Consider the following 19784-nt stretch of genomic DNA (forward strand, 5'->3'; position numbering starts at 1 on the left):
AAACTCACAAACTTCATGTCCTTCTTTTAAAGTGAAAATAACAATAAAAAAAATTTAAGTAGTGCCAGGTACTATTCTAAGTGCTTTAGAAAGAAACTGAAGCACAGAGAAATTAATTAAATATCTCATTTTTGTTTGTTTGTTTGTTTTTTGAGATGGAGGTTCCCTCTTGTTGCCCAGGCTGGAGTGCAATGGTGCGATCTCGGCTCACCGCAACCTCCGCCTCCCGGGTTCAAGCGATTCTCCTGCCTCAGCCTCCTAAGTAGCTGGGATTACAAGCATGCGCCACCATGCCCGGCTAATTCTGTATTTTTAGTAGAGACGGGGTTTCTCCATGTTGGTCAGGCTGGTCTCGAACTCCCAACCTCAGGTGATCCGTGCACCTTGGCCTCCCAAAGTGCTGGGATTACAGGCATGAGCCACCGCGCCCAGCCCAAATATCTCACTGTTTACTCAACCAGTAATTGGTAGGTCCAGAATTCAAATGAGCAATCTGGCTTTTAAAAAGCACATTTAAAAAAATCAATTGCTTAGGGGTTTTTATGATCTGTAAAATTTCATGGAAAAGATATCTGTAAATTCTAACTTTATCTTAAGAATCTAATTTTTAATTTAAAAATTACAAAAACATGTGGCATAGCTTACTATAAACAGTTGCATATATTATAAATTATGTCTAAAAAACTAATTAGGCCAGGCACGGTGGCTCATGCCTGTAATCCCAGCACTTTGGGAGGCTGAGGCAGGCGAATCACGAGGTCAGGAGATTGAGACCATCCTGGCTAACACGGTGAAACCCCATCTCTACTAAAAACACAAAAAATTAGTCGGGTGTGGTGGCGGGGGCCTGTAGTCCCAGCTACTCAGGAGGCTGAGGCAGGAGTATGGCGTGGACCTGGGAGGTGGAACTTGCAGTGAGCTGAGATCACACCACTGCACTCCACCCTGGGCGACAGAGTGAGACTCCGTCTCAAAAAAAAAAAAAAAAAACAACTAATTACCCTGATTAGTTCTACATGAAAAAGCTCTATTTCCTAGGGACAAATAAAGCAATATATATGTGAAAGTTTCTTCATAAATTAAATTTGGTTAATAATTTTTATTTACTTAAAAGTTTTTTACTACAATTTGCAAAGAAAATTTTCAAACATATGGAGTGATTCTTTCTTTTTTTTCTTTTTTTAGATAAGAGTTTTGCCCAGGCTGGAGTGCAGTGGCGTGATCTCAGCTCACGGCAACCTCTGCCTCCCAGGTTCAAGCGATTCTCCTGCCTCAGCCTCCTGAGTAGCTGAAATTATAGGCATGCGCCACTATGCCCGTCTAATTCTGTATTTTTAGTAGAGACGGACTTTCTTCATGTTGGTCAGGCTGGTCTCAAACTCCCGACTTCAGGTGTTCCACCTGCCTCAGCCTTCCAAAGTGCTGGGATTACAGGAGTGAGCCACCGCACCCGGCCTGGAGTGATTCTTAACAAGCACTTTTTAAACCCACTATAAGGGAGTAATTGCTATTTAAGAACATGATGAAAGAAATAGCTTTATACACGAGAAACAATGAAAAAGGGAGGCTGGAATAAAATTTAACCAAAAAATTACTAATTAAAATAACAGAAATAAAAATAAACATGGAAAATATGTTAACTATATATCAATACAGAATATTCCTTAACTTACCTGCCAGATAGAGGGCAAATGATATAAATCTATGGTAGCGAATGAGGAACTGAAGTTGTTCTTCTCTTTGAACAAATGTAGCAAAATAATCAGCTACAGTCTCTCCATAGAAAAAGTAGTTTACACACAATAGAAAGTACCTATAATTTAAAAACAATTAGCTTTTCTATATTTGAAGCTTTCCTTCCCCTCAAACTCAACAAAATTATTTTCTACATTCTGATGACACAAAGATCAAAACAAAGTTCAGAAGACCAATTCAAGATATATTTTACCAAAATGCTATTTTCCTGTTTTAAACTTAATTTCAAATTTATTGATTAGCAAAAATTTACCAAACATAGTTCACACCTTTATTTAGCTGAAAATCTAATGCCAGAGATAATTAGGAAACAATGTAGAAAATACTACACACACACAATCCCTCACCCTTGGGAGGCGGGAGCAGTGTGTGTGTGTGTGTGTGTGTGTGTGTGTGTGTGTATAAATTTAATACTTTGTGTGTATGTATAATGTGTGTATGTTTGTGTGTGTGTATGATTTTAATACTTTGTATGTATGTATAATGTGTGGGTGTATATATTGAGGTATTAAGTTCATAATGAAAATTAACTCGTAACTACTCACAGCTCTAATGCTTTTTAATAGTAGAAGTCCTAAGACAAATCCCCACCTGTCCTCAGGAAGATTAAGAGGGAAAGAAAGAAGAGGTAATTCGACCTGTCTCCCCACTGCCCTGCACACACTGGTATCTCCCCTCTTCTAATGCTCCTAGTGGACTCCAGATGAGCAGGGATTCTTCCTCGTAAGGCAATCAAGGCCTAACCTGGTCTACCAATCCAACTATTTACCCACTGTCTGCTAATCAATACCATCTGCTCAGAAGGGCCAGGAATAGCTCATCAACGGTAGTATAAGTACATCTGTCCACATCTAGAAACTGATGGGTGCTACATCCCCAACTAGAAAACTCTTCTTTATCGAAAACTTGTCTTCATTTCAAATACCAGTTTATCTTTTACCTCTTGTTTGACACCTTCTACAATCACTGGAGCCCATGCTTATTTATCTTCTCTTTTTAATAATACTTAGAATCAATACTGCATGGTTTCACATTTAATTATTCTCCAATTACTTTATCTATCTAACATTTCCTGTATACTTTGCCACTCATGAAGAAACCTGCTAGAAAGAAAAATCAGCTATCACCGAAATCAAGACACTTCTTTTTGACTATTCTAAACCCCATCTGTTTTAAAAAGACACTGACTCCCTGGTTGATATTAATCAACTATATTAAAAAGGATGGCCACTTGGGTTAAATATGAACTATAATGTTATCATGTTTCCTAGTCAAGGTTCTGATAGCAATGATTTATATATGAAAAGTTTTAAAAGATATAAAATTTTTAATGTTAATATCATTATGGTGATTTTGTTACTAACTTTATGTGCATTTGTATATATACAATATGTTGTATGTTATCATGTCAACTGAGAGGAAATGAAGGAAAATGAAGGAAAAGATTATATGTAAATATTTTGCTAAAATTATTATTGTAAAGGATACAAAAATGTTTCCAATACAATGTTTAGTTTTTTATTTAAAAAAGGACAAGAATGGTGTATATATTCACATATTAGATATCTCTACAAAGACTAAAATATGAGATCTGAAAAAGTTGTATTGGAGTAGGAAAGACAAAGGTGATCTTCTTTTCAAAATTCAATGACATTATTTTTATTTATCTTTCTCTAGAATCAATCTATAGGGTAAATTGAGTGGATACTGACTGATCAAGACGCTTCCTTTACAAACTTCAGAAATTAACTTCTCATATCTGAAACAGTTTCAAGCTTACTTACCAACTTAGTGTTCTAAACCATGGTAGATCATAAGAATGATAGACTCTATAACCTATAGTGATAATTTCATGGAAGCATTTCACTTGGATGCCCAGAACCTGAAACCAAGAGAAAACATTAACATACATTTCTCAATGTTTACATTTGTGCTTAATCATTCAATAAAGCAGTTTGTCATATGTATTTAAAAAATCTTAATCTACCAATGTTTAATTATGCTAAATGTCAGTAAAAAATGCAATATTCCATGTCTCTAAAATCAAGTGATACCTCAAAGGGATAGGCAAAATAATGTTTTACTCAAAAAGGCTTGGAAGATCCTTCCTGGGGTGGGGAATGGCAATGGAGTTTAAAGTTTGAGGGATATAGTCTGGTTGGCCGCAGTTGACTAGGATTTATCCCTCATTACTACTTCATTCTTGAGATTGTCCTTGTCAAGATGGAGAATCTTTTTGTCCAACCTGTCCATTATGTTTCTTAATATACCCTAAGAAAATCATATATGAAAGTTTGCTTGCACATATTTATTTGTAACCATGCATTGTTATACTTGCAAATAATAAAGATACTGTCAGGACAAATAGTTAGAACACTTTCTAGCCAGTCACCCTGGAATGGCCTTTTCATCCTCCCAGTTGTGTCAACTCTCCCATAGCCAGCTACTGGCTGCTCAATCTAAGCTGGGCTCCTTAGCAAAGTATAAGCAACCTTCCACATTTGCAGCCACTTTGGCCAGTCAACTGAGTTTATGCATTTCTGTTTACACAGTGTCCTGATTGCACACCTATTAAACGGGTTTAGATTTATAAATCCCTTTTTGATGTTCTATTTTGTAGTCCTTCAAACTGCTGCATTCAGCAACCTGGGTGAAGCTAATATCTGAAGATGTAGCATCACACCCAGTGCTTGACCTGTCGATTCCAAGACTCAAAGAGCAAATGGCAAGTCGAACACTTATTATCATGAATTAAGAGGTAAAAATCTTTGTGAATACGGCAGACTAGCTTTTCAACGTCTAGAGAACACACCCCAAGGGCTTGTTTTTATACTGTCCTTGAGCTAAGAATGGATTTTTATATTTTTTAAAGAGTTATTTAAAAATCAAATATTATGTGACTGAAACATATGCAGCTCCTTAAAGCCTAAAATATTACTATCTGGTCCTTTAACAGAAAAAGCTTACCAAACTCTGTCAGAGGATATATTCCGGGATTTCTTTTTAAGATTTCCACAAGTTATTTTTCCAAAACCTACCATTCAGGGTATTCTGAAGTTATTTTTTCCCATTATACTGATTACGTGTCCAATCACATACTTTAAAAAGTAAATGTGTCTTTTCAGCCACATGATAAACAAAAGTATGTCAAACCATAAACAGTACTTTTAAGGCAAAAGTCATAAATGTGTTATAAAGACAGGAGGAAATCTAAGTGTCCTTCTTCAAATAACCTTTGTATATAATATCAAGTCATTTCTAACAAAAATACAGAACGGAGACAATGTTTAGTATTAAGATAAAATGGTAAAGCAAAGTTAGTCAGATCCAAAGGGCTTTTAAAATATCATACTGATGTAATTTCTATGAACATATTTGCTAGGGTACATCCACTGGCACTATAAATTGTATTTCTTTTACTGAGAGGGGAGAACAAAAGTATTTTTAATAACACGCATTATATTTATATGATCATCAACTATAGCTTGCAAGGACAATTAATATGGAACTTCTAGGAAAACAGAAAACAAAAGGTTCCAAATAGTAGTGTTGAAATCCTTCAACTATATGTGTATCTTCCAGGACTGGAGGATTACACAGAAATTAATACTCCACACCATCAACACTGGTAGCAATGTACACTCATAGGACTCTGTTGGCCCAATTAATGTTTCAAGAACCTTAAAAACAAGGCAGTATTTAAGTGTCTACTCTTTACTAGTTACTGAGGACTTACAGAAATAACATAGGGCATCTGTTCACAGAGAGGTACAGTCTCTCAGGGAGGAAACATGACTACAACCCATGTGAAATAGGCAAATGGACGTGTGTAGAGGCAGACACACCTGTGGCAGGGGGAGGGGGTGGGCAACGGCAGAGCCAGAGGAGGAGGATCTGCAGAGTCACCGCCTGTAGAGGGAATGGGGTGTATTAAGGGAACTACTAGGAGGGTGGAGTTGCTGGAAGACAAAGGTGGGGGTAAGAAGGAGAGAGAGATGAGCCTGGTCCTGGAATCCTAGGAAACAGCAGGAAGCAGTGCACCGAGGAGTTGAAGGGACATGACTGGACATGAGAGTTTGGGAGAATAAGGTGGAAACAGCAGACTGGGGAGGTGACAAGAGTAAAGGCAGTCAGGCAGGCAAGATGCCACTTCACTATCCAGCTGAAGTGGTAGCAGAGTAGAAAAGAGGACAGGAGAGAAGTATAGGGGGTAGAACTGACTAGACTTGGTGGGTGAGGAAATTGAGGGGCTAAGGGAGAAAAGGGAACACAAAATAACACCAAGGAAGGCTTGGGAAAGTAGACAATATGAAAGAATTATACAAATTGGGTCAACTGTCATATTAAACTAAAATCAGAGTTGAGGGGCCAAGCGGAAAAAGCACTCAGGGCACACAGCATCTGCTCCACGAATTATCCAAAGCCCAGCTTCTGAAACAGCTGGCCATACCCTCAGACCAGTTTTACTTGGTGGCTGCTGAAACAACAATGTGCCATGACTCTAAGACTAATTTTACCTGCCATCACTGTCACTCACCAATCAGAGCCTGCCAACTCCCCAAAAGTTCACTAGTGCTAATGGGCTTTCTTTCAAAACAATATGTAGCATTTCTCTCTTTAATAAAACTCCCAAACTTCTCTCATTAATAAAACTCCCAACCTTCTCTTTGTTCTTTAGACATATCAAAGACCACCCTGGTCTGGGTATATGCTCTGAAGTGCAATTCTGTTTTTCTAAAAAATATATATACATTCCCAAATAAAATGCTTTGCATAGAGATTTGTCTGTGTATTGTTCTTTAACTTTGACAACAGATTTACTCTGGATGGCTGAGGTATGGACTAGAAGTTCAGATCTGGTCATTTTGAGTATGAACTACATTGAGTACCTATGGGTTATTCAAATAAGTGTCTATTTTCACTTTGCAAATTTTTTCTAAGAAAATACTCCCGCATATAAAGTTAGAGCATATTTATGTTCTAATATGTTCAGGATAGTGTTATTCACAATAAAAAAAAAACATAACCTGAATGTCTACAAATAACACAATGATTTGAATAACTTTAAATGATGCACTGAATGAATTCAGATATTCATTCACTGTAAGTGAATAACTCCATGATGAACTACATTCCATCAAGCAGACAATCTAGTAAAGCTAATGATTATAAAGACCACAGAACAACACAAAACTTTTTTTTTAAAGTTTGGTTTTTTTAGAGACAGGGTTGTGCCATATTATCCAGGCTGGACTCAGACTGGAATTTCAGGGCTCAAGTGATCCTCCTGCCTCAGCCTCTCGAATAGCTGAGACTACAGGTGTGTGCCACCGCACCTGGCCACAAAATTTTTGATGTGATATTTAGCTTAAAAAGCAGGATGCACAATGTTAGTCGCATTATTATTATGACCATGGTTTTAAAAACATATAAATTAAGCAAAAAGTGATGAAATAAAATATAACACTACTAACTGCATTTTGGTGGTTAACAATAGGGTTGGAATGATTATTTTTAATTGTCTATTTTCCAAAGTAATTTGAACACACGTATACAACTCTCATAATAGGAAAAAGTAAACACACTATTTAAAAGTAAATTACATAGCACAAATTAAAACTTAATGACAACAGTTTCCAAGAAGGCAGGGGGGGAAAAAAACCTCTTTCAATATCTTCTATATGTTCACATCTGCCTTTAAATCAAAACATGCTTTAGTAACTCCATCACTTAGAAAGTATGATTCTAAGCTGTGAATACAATTTAAAAACTACAAATAGAAGGCCTTTTAAGGAACATGGGTATGCATTCCATATTAAAATAGTACCTGTAATTTCCTAGAAGTTTTGTTTGTTTGTTTTTTGAGACAAAGTCTCACTCTGTCACCCAGGCTGGAGTGCAGTGGCGCGATCTCGGCTCACTGAAACCTCTGCCTCTTGGGTTCAAGTGATTCTCTTGCCTCAGCCACCTGAGTAGCTAGGACTACAGGTGTGTGCCACCACATCCAGCTAATTTTTTGTATTTTGAGTAGAGACAGGGTTTCACCATGTTGGCCAGGCTGGTCTTGAACTTCTGACCTCAAGCAATCTGCCCACCTTGCCCTCCCAAAGTGCTGAGATTACAGGCGTGAGCCACCGCGCCCAACCTCCTAGAAGTTTTTAATAAAACTATATTGAATTAGTCATTTTTGAGTGCTGACATTATAAGGCAACTGCAAGCTAGATACAACATGTCCTTCTCAAAATATAAATGATCTAGTTAAGAATAGGAATAGAAATAAGGTTTTAAAACACATAAAGTAATATCAATTGAGTACCAACTATATGTGTGAATCATCCATATTCTCTTAACATAAATATCATAAAAACATAATATATATATATCTATGCATGTATGTGTATGTAATTAAACTTAAATAACCAATAACAGTTCAAACCTACTTTACTTAGATCTTTAATATTCTTTTTTTTGAGACAGGATCTCACTCTGTCACCCAGACTGGAGTGCAGTGGTGTGATCTCAGCTCACTGCAACCTCCACCTCCCAGGAACAAGCGATTCTCCTGCCTCAGCCTCCCAAGTAGCTCAGATTACAGGCACACGCCTCTACCACCCGGCTAATTTTTGTATTTTTAAAAGAGACGGGGTTTCACCATTTTGGCCAGGCTGGTCTCGAACTCCTGACCTCAAATGATCTACCTGCCTTAGCCTCCCAAAGTGCTGAGATTACAGGGGTCAGCCACCGCACCTGGCCAGATCTTTAATACTCTTATTTTCTTCTTTAATTAAACTCACCAACTGAAGCAAATAACTAGTAATAAGATCATATTTTCCTTTCATAGTAGAAAAAAATTAAAAAACTCAAGTACTGTAGGCATACTTATGGTTCTCTGAAAAAATCAGAATCCAAATGTATGCATGCATGTCTTTAAAACTGTCTTGAATTTTGTCTTAAAGAGTGGTTAGAAAATAGTTTTTATCCACAAATTCTTGCCCTAGTTATTATACTCAACAGTTCAGTTTGGAGAAAAATGTAAATCACAGGGGAACCCACCAAACCTGCCGAAGTCACTGTATCTAGGATACTGGTGGTTTCCGATATTTTAGATCAACATTTTCTTCTTACTCCTTACCTTTCCCAAATAAATTCTTCTTAATTCTTAATTCCAAATAAATTCTCCCAAAATACTTCTCCTTACTGCTTCCCAAATAAAACCCAAACTTCTTCACATAGCAAGGTCCTCCAGAATCTGATCTCTAATTATTTTTCAGCCCTGTGCTCAAGGAAAAAGCACCTTTTTCTGCCACCCAGGGAGCACCGTGAGCAAAGGTCCAAGTGGCACACTTCTAGCCACTTGGACCTTTGCTCGCAGTGCTGCCTCCACCCTGATACACTGCCCAAGATCATACTCAAAGGTCCCTTCACCCACAAAGACTTGTGGAACTCCTTGCTCTCACTTGGTCCCTTCTTCCTCAAGCCTGCCCACTCACCACCTGGCACTGAAAAGTGCTCTGCACACACTTGCTTCTTAAATGCCCAAGTCCCAGGGCCAATGGTGATCATTTTAGCCCTTGGCACGTTCAGCGACAGAAGACTGGGAGCTGGGGGGCCTCTTCCTGGAATCAAATGCAGACAATTTCCCACGCCTGCCCACTTGGCTTTCAAGCTCGGCTTCCTCTGCCCTCACATTAAGTCTATCCTATTTATTATCCATTTTTCCTTTGTGAGAAAAAGCATTTTAAGATCTTAGCAAATTAGCAGAAAAAGAAATTAACTTCTTATTCATTTTCATTACTTGATTTCCCCAAGGAAGTGAAAAATTAATGGGAGGACAAAAAGAGAAGTGAAAGAGGCTTTGAGGTGCTTATAAAAGCCACTTTAAGTGGCTTCAAGAGCTGATGGAATTTTTTTCATCATGTCTAATTTCACATCAAAACTTATTCTTTTATAAAATAAAAGGAAAACCATATCATATAGCTCATAAGCTTATGAGCTATGAATAGAATTGAATATGGAGGGAGATTGGCAAAATGGATAAACACATTTCTAAGTGGGCAAGAGAAATCAGAGATGAAGAAGATGAGTACATAAGAAGAACCTGGATTAACTGAAAAGGAATGAGAAAAAGTAATAACAATGATAATACCAATAAAGAAGGCCACAGGGCACCCTGGAGAGCAGGCTCTCACTGTGTGCTGTCAAACCATGCTCAGCACTGCCTAAGTGCTTGATGAATGCATTGAACAAATGCATTTCTCCTCGGTTCCAACACTTGCGGGCTTCAAATGTTTCATGCTTTAAATATCTGGGCTTTTGCACACAGAAATCCTCTGCCTGTGATGGTCCTCCCCAAGACTCCATCCTTTACCTTGTTGATTCCCACTCAACCTTCAGATTGCAGCCCACGTGCTTGGCACTGTGCCTCTGGAAAGTCTCCCAGCCCCGTCTTTGCTCTCTTAGTATTATTCTTTTTTTCAAATGCTTATTGTAGTTTGTAATTATACATAGTCATGTGTTGCTTAACAAGGGGGTATGTTCTGAGAAATGCAGCGTTAGGCAATTTCGTTGTTGTGCCAACATCATAGAGTATACTTACAAAACCTAGGTGGTATGGCCTCTTATACATCTAGTCTATATGGTATAGCCTATTGGTCCTAGGCTATAAATTTGTACAACATGTTACTTTACCGAATACCGTTGGCAATTGGAATAAAATCATGAGGCAACAGGAATTTTTTGGCTCCATTATAATCTTATAGGACCTCTGTCGTATAGTTGTCTATCACTGACCAAAATGTCATCAGGTGGCATCTCACTGTAAATACATAATCAGCTCTTTAAAGTGCAGATAGTATGCTCCATGAGGGCAGAGACAGGTACATTTTTCTCAATACCACTGTATCATCCCTAGAACTAATGTAATGCCTGGCATATAGCAGGCATCTTGGAACCGTTTGTTACACAAATGAATGAAGGGTTTAAATACTTGTTTGGCTTCCTGACTTATTGAGCTTCCCACACACACCAAAATCCAAAACTCCCGGAATGGTTTTTCCTTGCCTCTCCAGTGCCCTATATAGACACCCTCTACACGTGCAACTTGCAGATCTTCCAATGGACCGCATCCTCTCACTACCTCCATGCCCCGCTCATGATGTCTCCACTTTGGAATTCCTTCCTCTGTCCAGTATTCAGGACTCGGCTTCGGCACTGTCTCTTCTGGAAGCCCCTCCTCATCTCTCCCTCAGACTGGATTAGGTGCTTTTCTATCATGCACTCCTAACAGGTTCTATCATAGAACTTATCTCGCTTATTTATCATGCTATTTATTCATATGGTTACTTACATGTTTTTCCCATTACACTGAGTTCCTTGAAATCAGGGATCTAGCTAATAGTCATATGTTGATGTTATATGTGTGTATATTTCTGTCATTTTTTTTTTTTCTGAGATGGTCTGTGTTGCCCAGGCTGCAGTGCAGTAGCACAACCACAGCTCACAGCAGCCTCAACCTCCCGGGCTCAAGTGATCCTCCCACCTCAGCCTCCCCAGTAGCTGGGACTATAGGCGTGAACCACCACCCCCAGCTTATTTTTTAAAACTTTCTGTAGAGACGAGGTCTCAGGCTTGTGTTTTTTTGCCCAGGCTCATGTTATATCTTTTATAAAATATGCTTGGCACAATGTCAGACACATAGATATGTACCTGTTATACAAACTTGGTCTCTGCTGAATGAACACACTGAATAGTCATTTTGCAAACAGAAAAGATTAAGTCAGATCATATCATGAAATAAAAGACACTTAAAGGAACTAAATATTCTGTGACTGAGTGTTGAATTAGCTTCTTTTTTATGATATGCTCAAATTACTTCAATCCTATATAAATGTTGAAAAACAAAGCAAGAGACACTCAGGGAAAAGTCAAAAACTTACAAGAAGCATCAGCATGAAAGATCCCATATAGATGATCAGGAAAAACAACGAGATCATAGTTAGAGTGAGAATTCCACGTATCCACCAGTTTTTCCACCTACAAAGAAAACGTGAAGTTAGTATTTAACGTGTTCTTAAGGTTTTTTGAGTGGTTTCAGTATTGATTTGCCAGATTTATGAATTTTCCTTAACTATACTTTAAGATTCCACTACTTCACTTTATATAACAAACAACAAAAACAAAAAACAAACAGCATTCATTCACACACTGGGAGATAAATTAACTTTTAAAGTTATGTTAGCCAAGAAAGAAAATAATTTTTTTTTTTTTTTTTTTTTTTTTTTTTGAGACGGAGTCTCGCTCTGTCGCGCCCAGGCTGGAGTGCAGTGGCGCGATCTCGGCTCACTGAAAGCTCCACCTCCTGGGTTCACGCCATTCTCCTGCCTCAGCCTCCCGAGTAGCTGGGACTACAGGTGCCCGCCACCACACCTGGCTAATTGTTTTGTATTTTTAGTAGAGACAGGGTTTCACTGTGTTAGCCAGGATGGTCTCGATCTCCTGACCTAATGATCTGCTTGCCTCAGCCTCCCAAAGTGCTGGGATTACAGGTGTGAGCCACCACGGCCGGCCAGAAAGAAAATAATTTTTGTTAAATGTGAGTGGGGAATAAACCGTGAGGTTAGGACGTTAGGTGGTCAGGGTGGATGTGAAAGTCAGGCATCCCACCAGGGACCACATGGAGGGGAAGAACGAGCCAGGTACAAAAGCCCTCAAAAGAGATGATGCCCAATTAGGATGGCAGATGAATACAGTCATGATTGTAAGAATATGATATAGACAGCATGGACTGCCAATGAGAATAAGTAATGAAAGATAATACCGAACTAAAACTGGAAAGAACAGTGATTTCAGTGAAATGAAGGAGTGAGGTGCCAGTTACCTAAGAGGTCAGCCACTGAGGATAAAGACAGATGGAAGGACACTTCTGTTGTTCAAAGTGTATTGACTGCTTTCTTTGATTAGGGACAAAGCCTTTAGTAAAAGTATTTCCTTGGCTGGGCGTGGTGGCTCACGCCTGTAATCTCAGCACTTTGGGAGGCTGACGTGGGCAGATCACGAGGTCAGGAGATCGAGACCATCCTGGCTAACACGGTGAAACCCCGTCTCTACTAAAAATACAAAACAATTAGCCGGGCATAGTGGTGGGCGCCTGTAGTCCCAGCTACTTGGGAGGCTGAGGCAGGAGAATGGCATGAAGCCGGGAGGTGGAGCTTTCAGTGAGCCAAGATCGCGCCACTGCACTCCAGCCCGGGCGACTGAGCGAGACTCCGTCTCCAAAAAACAAAGTATTTCTTTATCCTTGGGCCTTTCTTTGCTCCTCAGAGCAGAGCTTTCCTGCTGGTACACCGGCTGGTCCTTGCCATGCTGAGAACTGGTCTCCCTCAACCCTCGCTGTAAGGGCCTGGCATGCCCGACCGCACCCCACCACCGCCACAAGCCTCACACTTCATCCCCAGTGTGCCATACAAATAATCACTCCTTGTGTTACCATGTCATATAAACTGTTGGCAGCTCTGTATGAAAAATCCAGAATTTCTGAATGCTCCTATATACAAATGATGACTTCTATATTTAGAATTGTCGCTGTTTTTCTTTAGGACTTTTCTGATTTTTATTAATTCAACTGGTAGCATTTAAATTATGTTACAAGAGATTTTGATTCAACTTAAAGTCTAGTAACATATATGCAGTGTATTCTAAGCACAAGTCCTCACTCCTTTTTTAAAAAAAAAAAAAAGAGACAGGGTCTTACTATCTTGCCCAGGCTGGTCTCTAACTCCTGGGCTCAAGTGATCCTCCTGCCTTGGCCTCCCAAAGTGCTGGGATTTCAGGTGTGAGCCACCATGTCCAGCCCTCATTCCCTTCTTAGAACAGAAATATTAGCTGCCTTCATAAGGTATAGAATTGCTTCAGCCCAGGAGTTTGAGACCAGCCTGGGCAACATGGTAAAAACCCAGCTCTACAAAAAATGCAAAACTTAGCTGGGCGTGGTGGTACTCGCCTGTGGTCCCCGCTACTGAGGGGCGGGGGGAGTGGGGGGAGAAGAGGCGGGGCAAGTTGGGGGCTGAGGTGGGAGGAACACTTGAGCCCAGGAGGTCAAGGCTGCAGTGAGCCATGATTGTGCCACTGCACTCCAGCCTGGGTGGCAGAGCAAGATACTGTCACTTAAAAAAAAAAAAAGGATTACATTCCTTGCTTTCAACCACTCTCCAATATAGTTTAAATACTTCCAACAAATACTCTTTTCAAATATTCCTTTTATCATGTCATTTCTGCACACAGGATCTAAAATACCAACATACCAACAACATACATTTTTTTCCAGCTTCCGAGTTTCTTCATAAGGTAGTCAAATTGCATTCATTCAACTTTATTTCCCTCTATTGTTTAACAAACTATGTAGACATAAACTTCTCATGAGAGCATGAGCATGAGGCAGAACTAAAAATGAGTGTAGAGTCAAAAATGCTATGGCTAAAAGGCCCCATGTAGTTGTACAGATATAACTGTTTGTGGATTAATGGATGGATTAGGAAACTGGGCTAGGTCACAAATCTAGTCAGAGGTAAATAAAGGACCACAAGCCAAGGCAAAATCCTGTCTCTATAAAAAATACAAAAATTAGCCAGGCATGGTGGCTCATGCCTGTAGTCCCAGTTACCTGGGTGGCTGAGGTGGGAGGATTGCTTGAGCCTGAGAGGTAGAGGTTGAGGTGAGTTGAGACTGCACCACTGCACTCCAGTCTAGGCAACAGAGTGAAACCCTGTTTTAAAAAAAAAGTAAGGGGAGGGCATAAAACTTGACCAAGGGATTTCCCTTTTAGGACTTTATCCTAAGGAAATAATTAATGGATGTTAAAATAAAGTTACTACAAAGAAAAATGTTTAATGTAGAGGTATTTTTAATTGTGAACATTTAGTAATATACTAAATGCCCAGAAATAGGTGGTCAGTTGGATAAACTAGACCATAGCCATGCAGCAAAATATACAGACATTAAAAATGTTTCTGAAATATATTTAGGATCCTGCATGAAATGTTGTTCCTAATAATACCATGGAATGAAAATGAAAACAGTAAGGTAGAAAGCAGTACAATCTCATTTTTGCTTTACACACATCCATACATACACACACACACACACACACACACACACACACTGCACAAGAAAAAAGCCTCAAAGAGTAAACACTGAAGTATTCTAAATATTAATGTCTTGGTAGGAGGATTATAGGATTTTTTTTTTCTGCAAGTAATGTACATTTCTTATGTAATTACTATTTTTATGTAATCTACAAATTCTAAGTCTTTGCAAGACAGTCTGTTTTCAATATTAGACTAAAAACAGGATAAAAATGTATAAAACAGATTACATGTAAAACATTCATGTAATCTTTGTAGAAAAGTTTCTCGAGAAGATTGAAACCATTATACTATCTATTGTTCATTTTCTAAAACCAATTCACTCATAAATAGCATAGATAAGAATACAGGCATTGAAGCCACAGTACCTAGGTTCAGAATGTGGGTCCATAACTTACTAGCTACATGACCCTTGATATATAATATCTGCCTACGTTTCCACATTTATATACCTGTGTTACAAGGCTGCCATGAGAATATTAGTCAATACATATAAAGTGCCTGAAACAATACTAGTACATAGTAAATGCTAAATAAATATTAGCTGTTAGTATTTGCTATTGTTACTTTATATCAGAAAAAAAAAACAACTTCATGATTAAGGAAGATCTTATTATGAATGACACACACAAATCTGGCATCATTCTCATAGAACATCGACTACACAAAATTTCAGTTCTGAGATAGACTTGATGAGATTTTAATGCAAAGTTATATCTGGGAATTAGGTCATGAAAACAACTGGGAACAAGAACTATTAAAATAATCATGCTTTTCATAGCAGATCAAAGATATGTTCTATTGGTTAAAAAATATGAAAATGTTGCTTTTAACCAATATATTCTAATATGGTTATCCCTTACAAAGTAAAAAAAAAAGAAAAATTCATATTACATTTACTAGATACGACTAAACTAGTGGTTTTCAGACTGCAGGCTATGACCCAAGGGTAGTAAAATCCATTGAATAAGTTACATGTAGCATTTTTTGTTCAATAACATAGAACAGCATCAAATAGAAAAGAAATCAGAGGGTATTACACAGTAATGGGAAGAATTGTTTCATAACATTTTTGCAGCAGTTAAAATATACATTTGTGTGTCTTGGAATGTGGTATACAATGTATTTCTTCCTGTGTCATAGTGTCAAAAAGTTGGGGAAACATTGTTCTTTCTACACCAATATGTAACATTTCATACATTAATCTGGACAAAAGCTTAGGTTTACTTTGCTTTTATAAATTTTATAATTCATATTACTAAAGTATACAATGAAGGGTAATATAATTAGCTGAAATTTTGTGGTCATCACACATTTTTAAATGTTGCACAAATATAAAATGGTAATGGATTGTGGAGTTTTAGACAATAATCTTAAACTCAGTTAAAAGAAAAAAAAATACTGGCCTGGTGCCATGTTTCACGCCTGTAATCCCAGCACTTTGGGAGGTCAAAGTGGGCAGACTGCTTGAGCCCAGGAGTTCAAGACCAGCCTGGGCAACGTGGTAAAACCCCATCTTATTTAAAAAATGAAAGAAAGAAAAGAAAAAAGAAAAAAAATACCTATTTCTGTCTGGCATTTGAAAAATAGGGAACAGACACTATGGAGTTTTATAAGGTGTTCTAATACCAGAAAAAGCAATGTGACATGGTAAATAGATCATAGACTTCAGAATCTGAGTCCAAGGCAAGAATCCCAGGTCTATATCTTACTAGCTCTGTAGCCTTCAATAATTAACCTCTCAGCCTTGGTTTTCTTATACTTCACAAGGTTTTAAGGGTGGATACACATTAAATACATAGAACTATACCTCGGATATTAGGTGGCCTTTTTGACCACCTAATACCATAGCTGGAAAACTTACAAAAAGCCAAATTTATTACATGGACAAGGATAACCTCAAAGCCTATCTTGTGCACTAAGATATACTCATCTTCATCCAATCATACCTTGAAGATAAACCAGATAGAGCTTTTTTGAGAATCTCAGGGGTTCTATCTGAGGATGGTGGAATTTCCGGAATATCAGAATCTGTTCTGGAATCCAAATCTCCATATCTGTCATCAATATCTGTTTCCTAAAATTAAAAAGACAAATTACTTTGCAAAATCATGTTTAAAAAAGCACAGGCTGGCCAATACATTCATTTATTGCTCAGTGTGTCAAATCTCAGTTACATAATCTGAAACAAAGAAACTACTATTTATCTTGAAAATCTTAGCACTGCTATACTTCTTTGTTAGGAAAGTTCGACTATCTTCGCTAAAATCTACTACTAATAATACAAAGGATAACTTTAAACAAAAGACACAAAAGAAGCTCCCATATTTTCTAAATCAGAAATATACCCCTAAAATCAGATATGTATTGTTTTGCCACTTAACTGGGAGATCACGGTGTTAGTTCCATGTAGATTCTGATCAGCTGTTGAGTCCCTTTTTAAATTTGATTTCAATTAAAGCATCAACAATAAGAGTAATATCTTACACAAGTGTAGCATTTCACATATATTTGTAAACATTTCAACTTCCATCATTTTTATTAGATCCTCAAGAGAGAATCCCAATTGAAGCAGGTCAAATGGACCTCATCTCTATTTTACTGGTAGGTAAACTATGATCAACAGCATTTGGTGATGAGATTTTTAAAGAAGTTATTTAAAACACAAACCGACTTCTGAGTGCATGTACAGGAGCTGCGTGAGTATGCTGGAGATGGCAGGGAGCTCTAGGCCTTTCAACAAAGGTGGTCACTGCAGAATTTCCAGGGATAGGGTGATCAATGCAATTTTCAAAACAGAAATGTCATCTAATGCTCAGTTTTAAAGTTGTTCATTCTGCTGTAAGTCTCCACTGCCATGTTCTTTCCTCTTCTACAACCTCTGCCGCCTCAGGCCCTACCCTTTCCATCCTACCCTGGCAACCTTCAGTTATGAGTGGTGAACACACAGAAACCTTGGGAGAATGGCTTACAGAGGAGGAAACTGGAGTGAGGGTGTTGAACTGGGATAGAGGAAAGAGAATATTCCCTGGAGGCAAATACAAATAGAGCATTGAGCAGGATATCAAGCCTGAAATAATCCTAGGAATAAAAGCACCCAACAATTCAGAATGTTGAGGATTCTCAGCCCTTATTAGCTCCAAAACATTGGCAAATGTCATCACCCCTTTGAACTGTTTCTTCATCCCTAAAATGAAGCATTTAGTATAATGCCAAGGACTTAGTAAATTCAAATAAGCAGTAAGATAATATTATGATTGAATCAAGTCTTCTAATTGCTCATTAGGAGGCTCACCAAATATAATGTTAGTCTTCGGGAGTATTTTCAGTTTTCATAAAGCACTAATAAACTTTAGTTTACTCACTTTTTAAGTACACAATTACGAAATTAAATGTGTCAACGTACCCTAAATTACAAATGAGAAATAGAAATGTCAAATTCCCACTGTGACACCGAGAGTCAGTTGGCCCTGAAGCTGCTTAAATAGAGAGCGATGGTAACTAATAAACAACCAGATAGAACATCCCTTCAGAAAATGGCAGGGCACCTGCCGTCAGTCTGGTAAGCTACAGAGCTTGGACATCTAGAACAAGGGAAACACATCAGTTTTTTTTTTCTTTTCCCTGCCATTTTCTTTTCACCTTTAATAACCCAGAGTATTGACAGGGGTGGTGTGAGGGGTAGTGGGGTTGGTGACTAACGGAAGTGGTTCTCCAGGGCAGTATCACCATCCTACAAAAAGAGCATGAGACTAGGAATCAGGAGTTACCAGCTCTAATTCCACCTCTACTCTAACTAGCAGTGAGACAAATGGCAAATCACTTAATCTGAAGGAAACTCAGGCCTTGGTTTCCTTATTTATAAAATACTAAAACCATTAGACTAGCATTCAAATTGTGCTCCTCAAAATATTAAAGTTCTCTGCAAGCCACTTCAAAGTCCACTTTGCAATAATGGTGATGTGCTGCAACCCTCCCCTCCTCACCCTCAACAAGGCTGTCCTGCTTTTATTTATATTACTTAAGCTTCTGATTTCTATTTTATACCCTTTAGAGAAACACAAAATAAAAACTTAAATTGCACCAGGAGTCTATTTCATTCAGTAATTAAAGAATACAAGATAATTTCTAAATAGTGGCATTTTGGAGCAACGCTACTCAACTATGAGAATGAGTAGCAGAGGCCCTTGTTTTACTGTATTTAATGTATAGACTCTGTTGCAAAGATGCTAGACTTGAAAAGGAAAATAAGAGTGTGAATGGAGATCAGGGAAAAGAAGGAAGTACTATAATACTTTTAATGATCAAATAGAGCCATGCGGCACTGTGCATGTTGAATGAAGGTATGTATGTATGTATGTATGTATGTATGTATGTATGCATGTATGTATTTATTTATTTGAGATGGAGTCTCACTCTGCCACCCAGGCTGGAGTGCAGTGGTGTAATCTCAGCTCACTGCAGCCTCTGCCTCCCAGGTTCCAGCGATTCTCCTGCCTCAGCCTCCCGTGTTGCTGGGATTACAGGTATGCCCCACCAGGCCCGGCTAATTTTTGTATTTTTAGTAAAGATGGGGTTTCACCATGTTGGCCAGGCTAGTCTCGAACTCCTGACCTCAGGTGATCCGCCCGCCCTGACCTCCCAAAGTGCTGGGATTACAGGGGTGAGCCACCGTACCTGAATGAAGGCATTTAAAATGTTTACAAGAACCTAAAAATTCGTAGCTGCTTCTTCTCCAGGTCATAATTTAAAGATAATGATCCTCAACTTTCTATCTTGGGCCTGTGTTCTCCCACCACCACGTGATCTCATGGACCCCATACACGGATGACTTCCCGTAAACTTATGTCTCCAGCTTCCAACATGCCATCTCCAGGTGGTTTTCCACTG

The 19784-nt window shown here is 38.5% G+C and overlaps 1 protein-coding gene across 3 annotated transcripts in view; it reads right to left on the minus strand.

Annotated features, from left to right (window-relative positions):
- CDS1 (CDP-diacylglycerol synthase 1) overlaps positions 1-19784 on the minus strand; it is a 97952-nt gene that overhangs the window by 59660 nt on the left and 18508 nt on the right. For all 3 annotated transcript variants that reach the window (XM_063809495.1, XM_517179.8, XM_016951502.4), the window contains exons 2-5: positions 16844-16971; positions 11691-11787; positions 3540-3637; positions 1674-1813 (exon numbers count right to left, since the gene is read on the minus strand). In XM_063809495.1, the coding sequence (XP_063665565.1) occupies positions 1674-1813; positions 3540-3637; positions 11691-11787; positions 16844-16971 (463 nt within the window). The remainder of the gene's footprint in view (positions 1-1673; positions 1814-3539; positions 3638-11690; positions 11788-16843; positions 16972-19784) is intronic.

Source organism: Pan troglodytes, chromosome 3 (genome assembly GCF_028858775.2).
Source record: "Pan troglodytes isolate AG18354 chromosome 3, NHGRI_mPanTro3-v2.0_pri, whole genome shotgun sequence".
NCBI lineage: Eukaryota > Metazoa > Chordata > Mammalia > Primates > Hominidae > Pan > Pan troglodytes.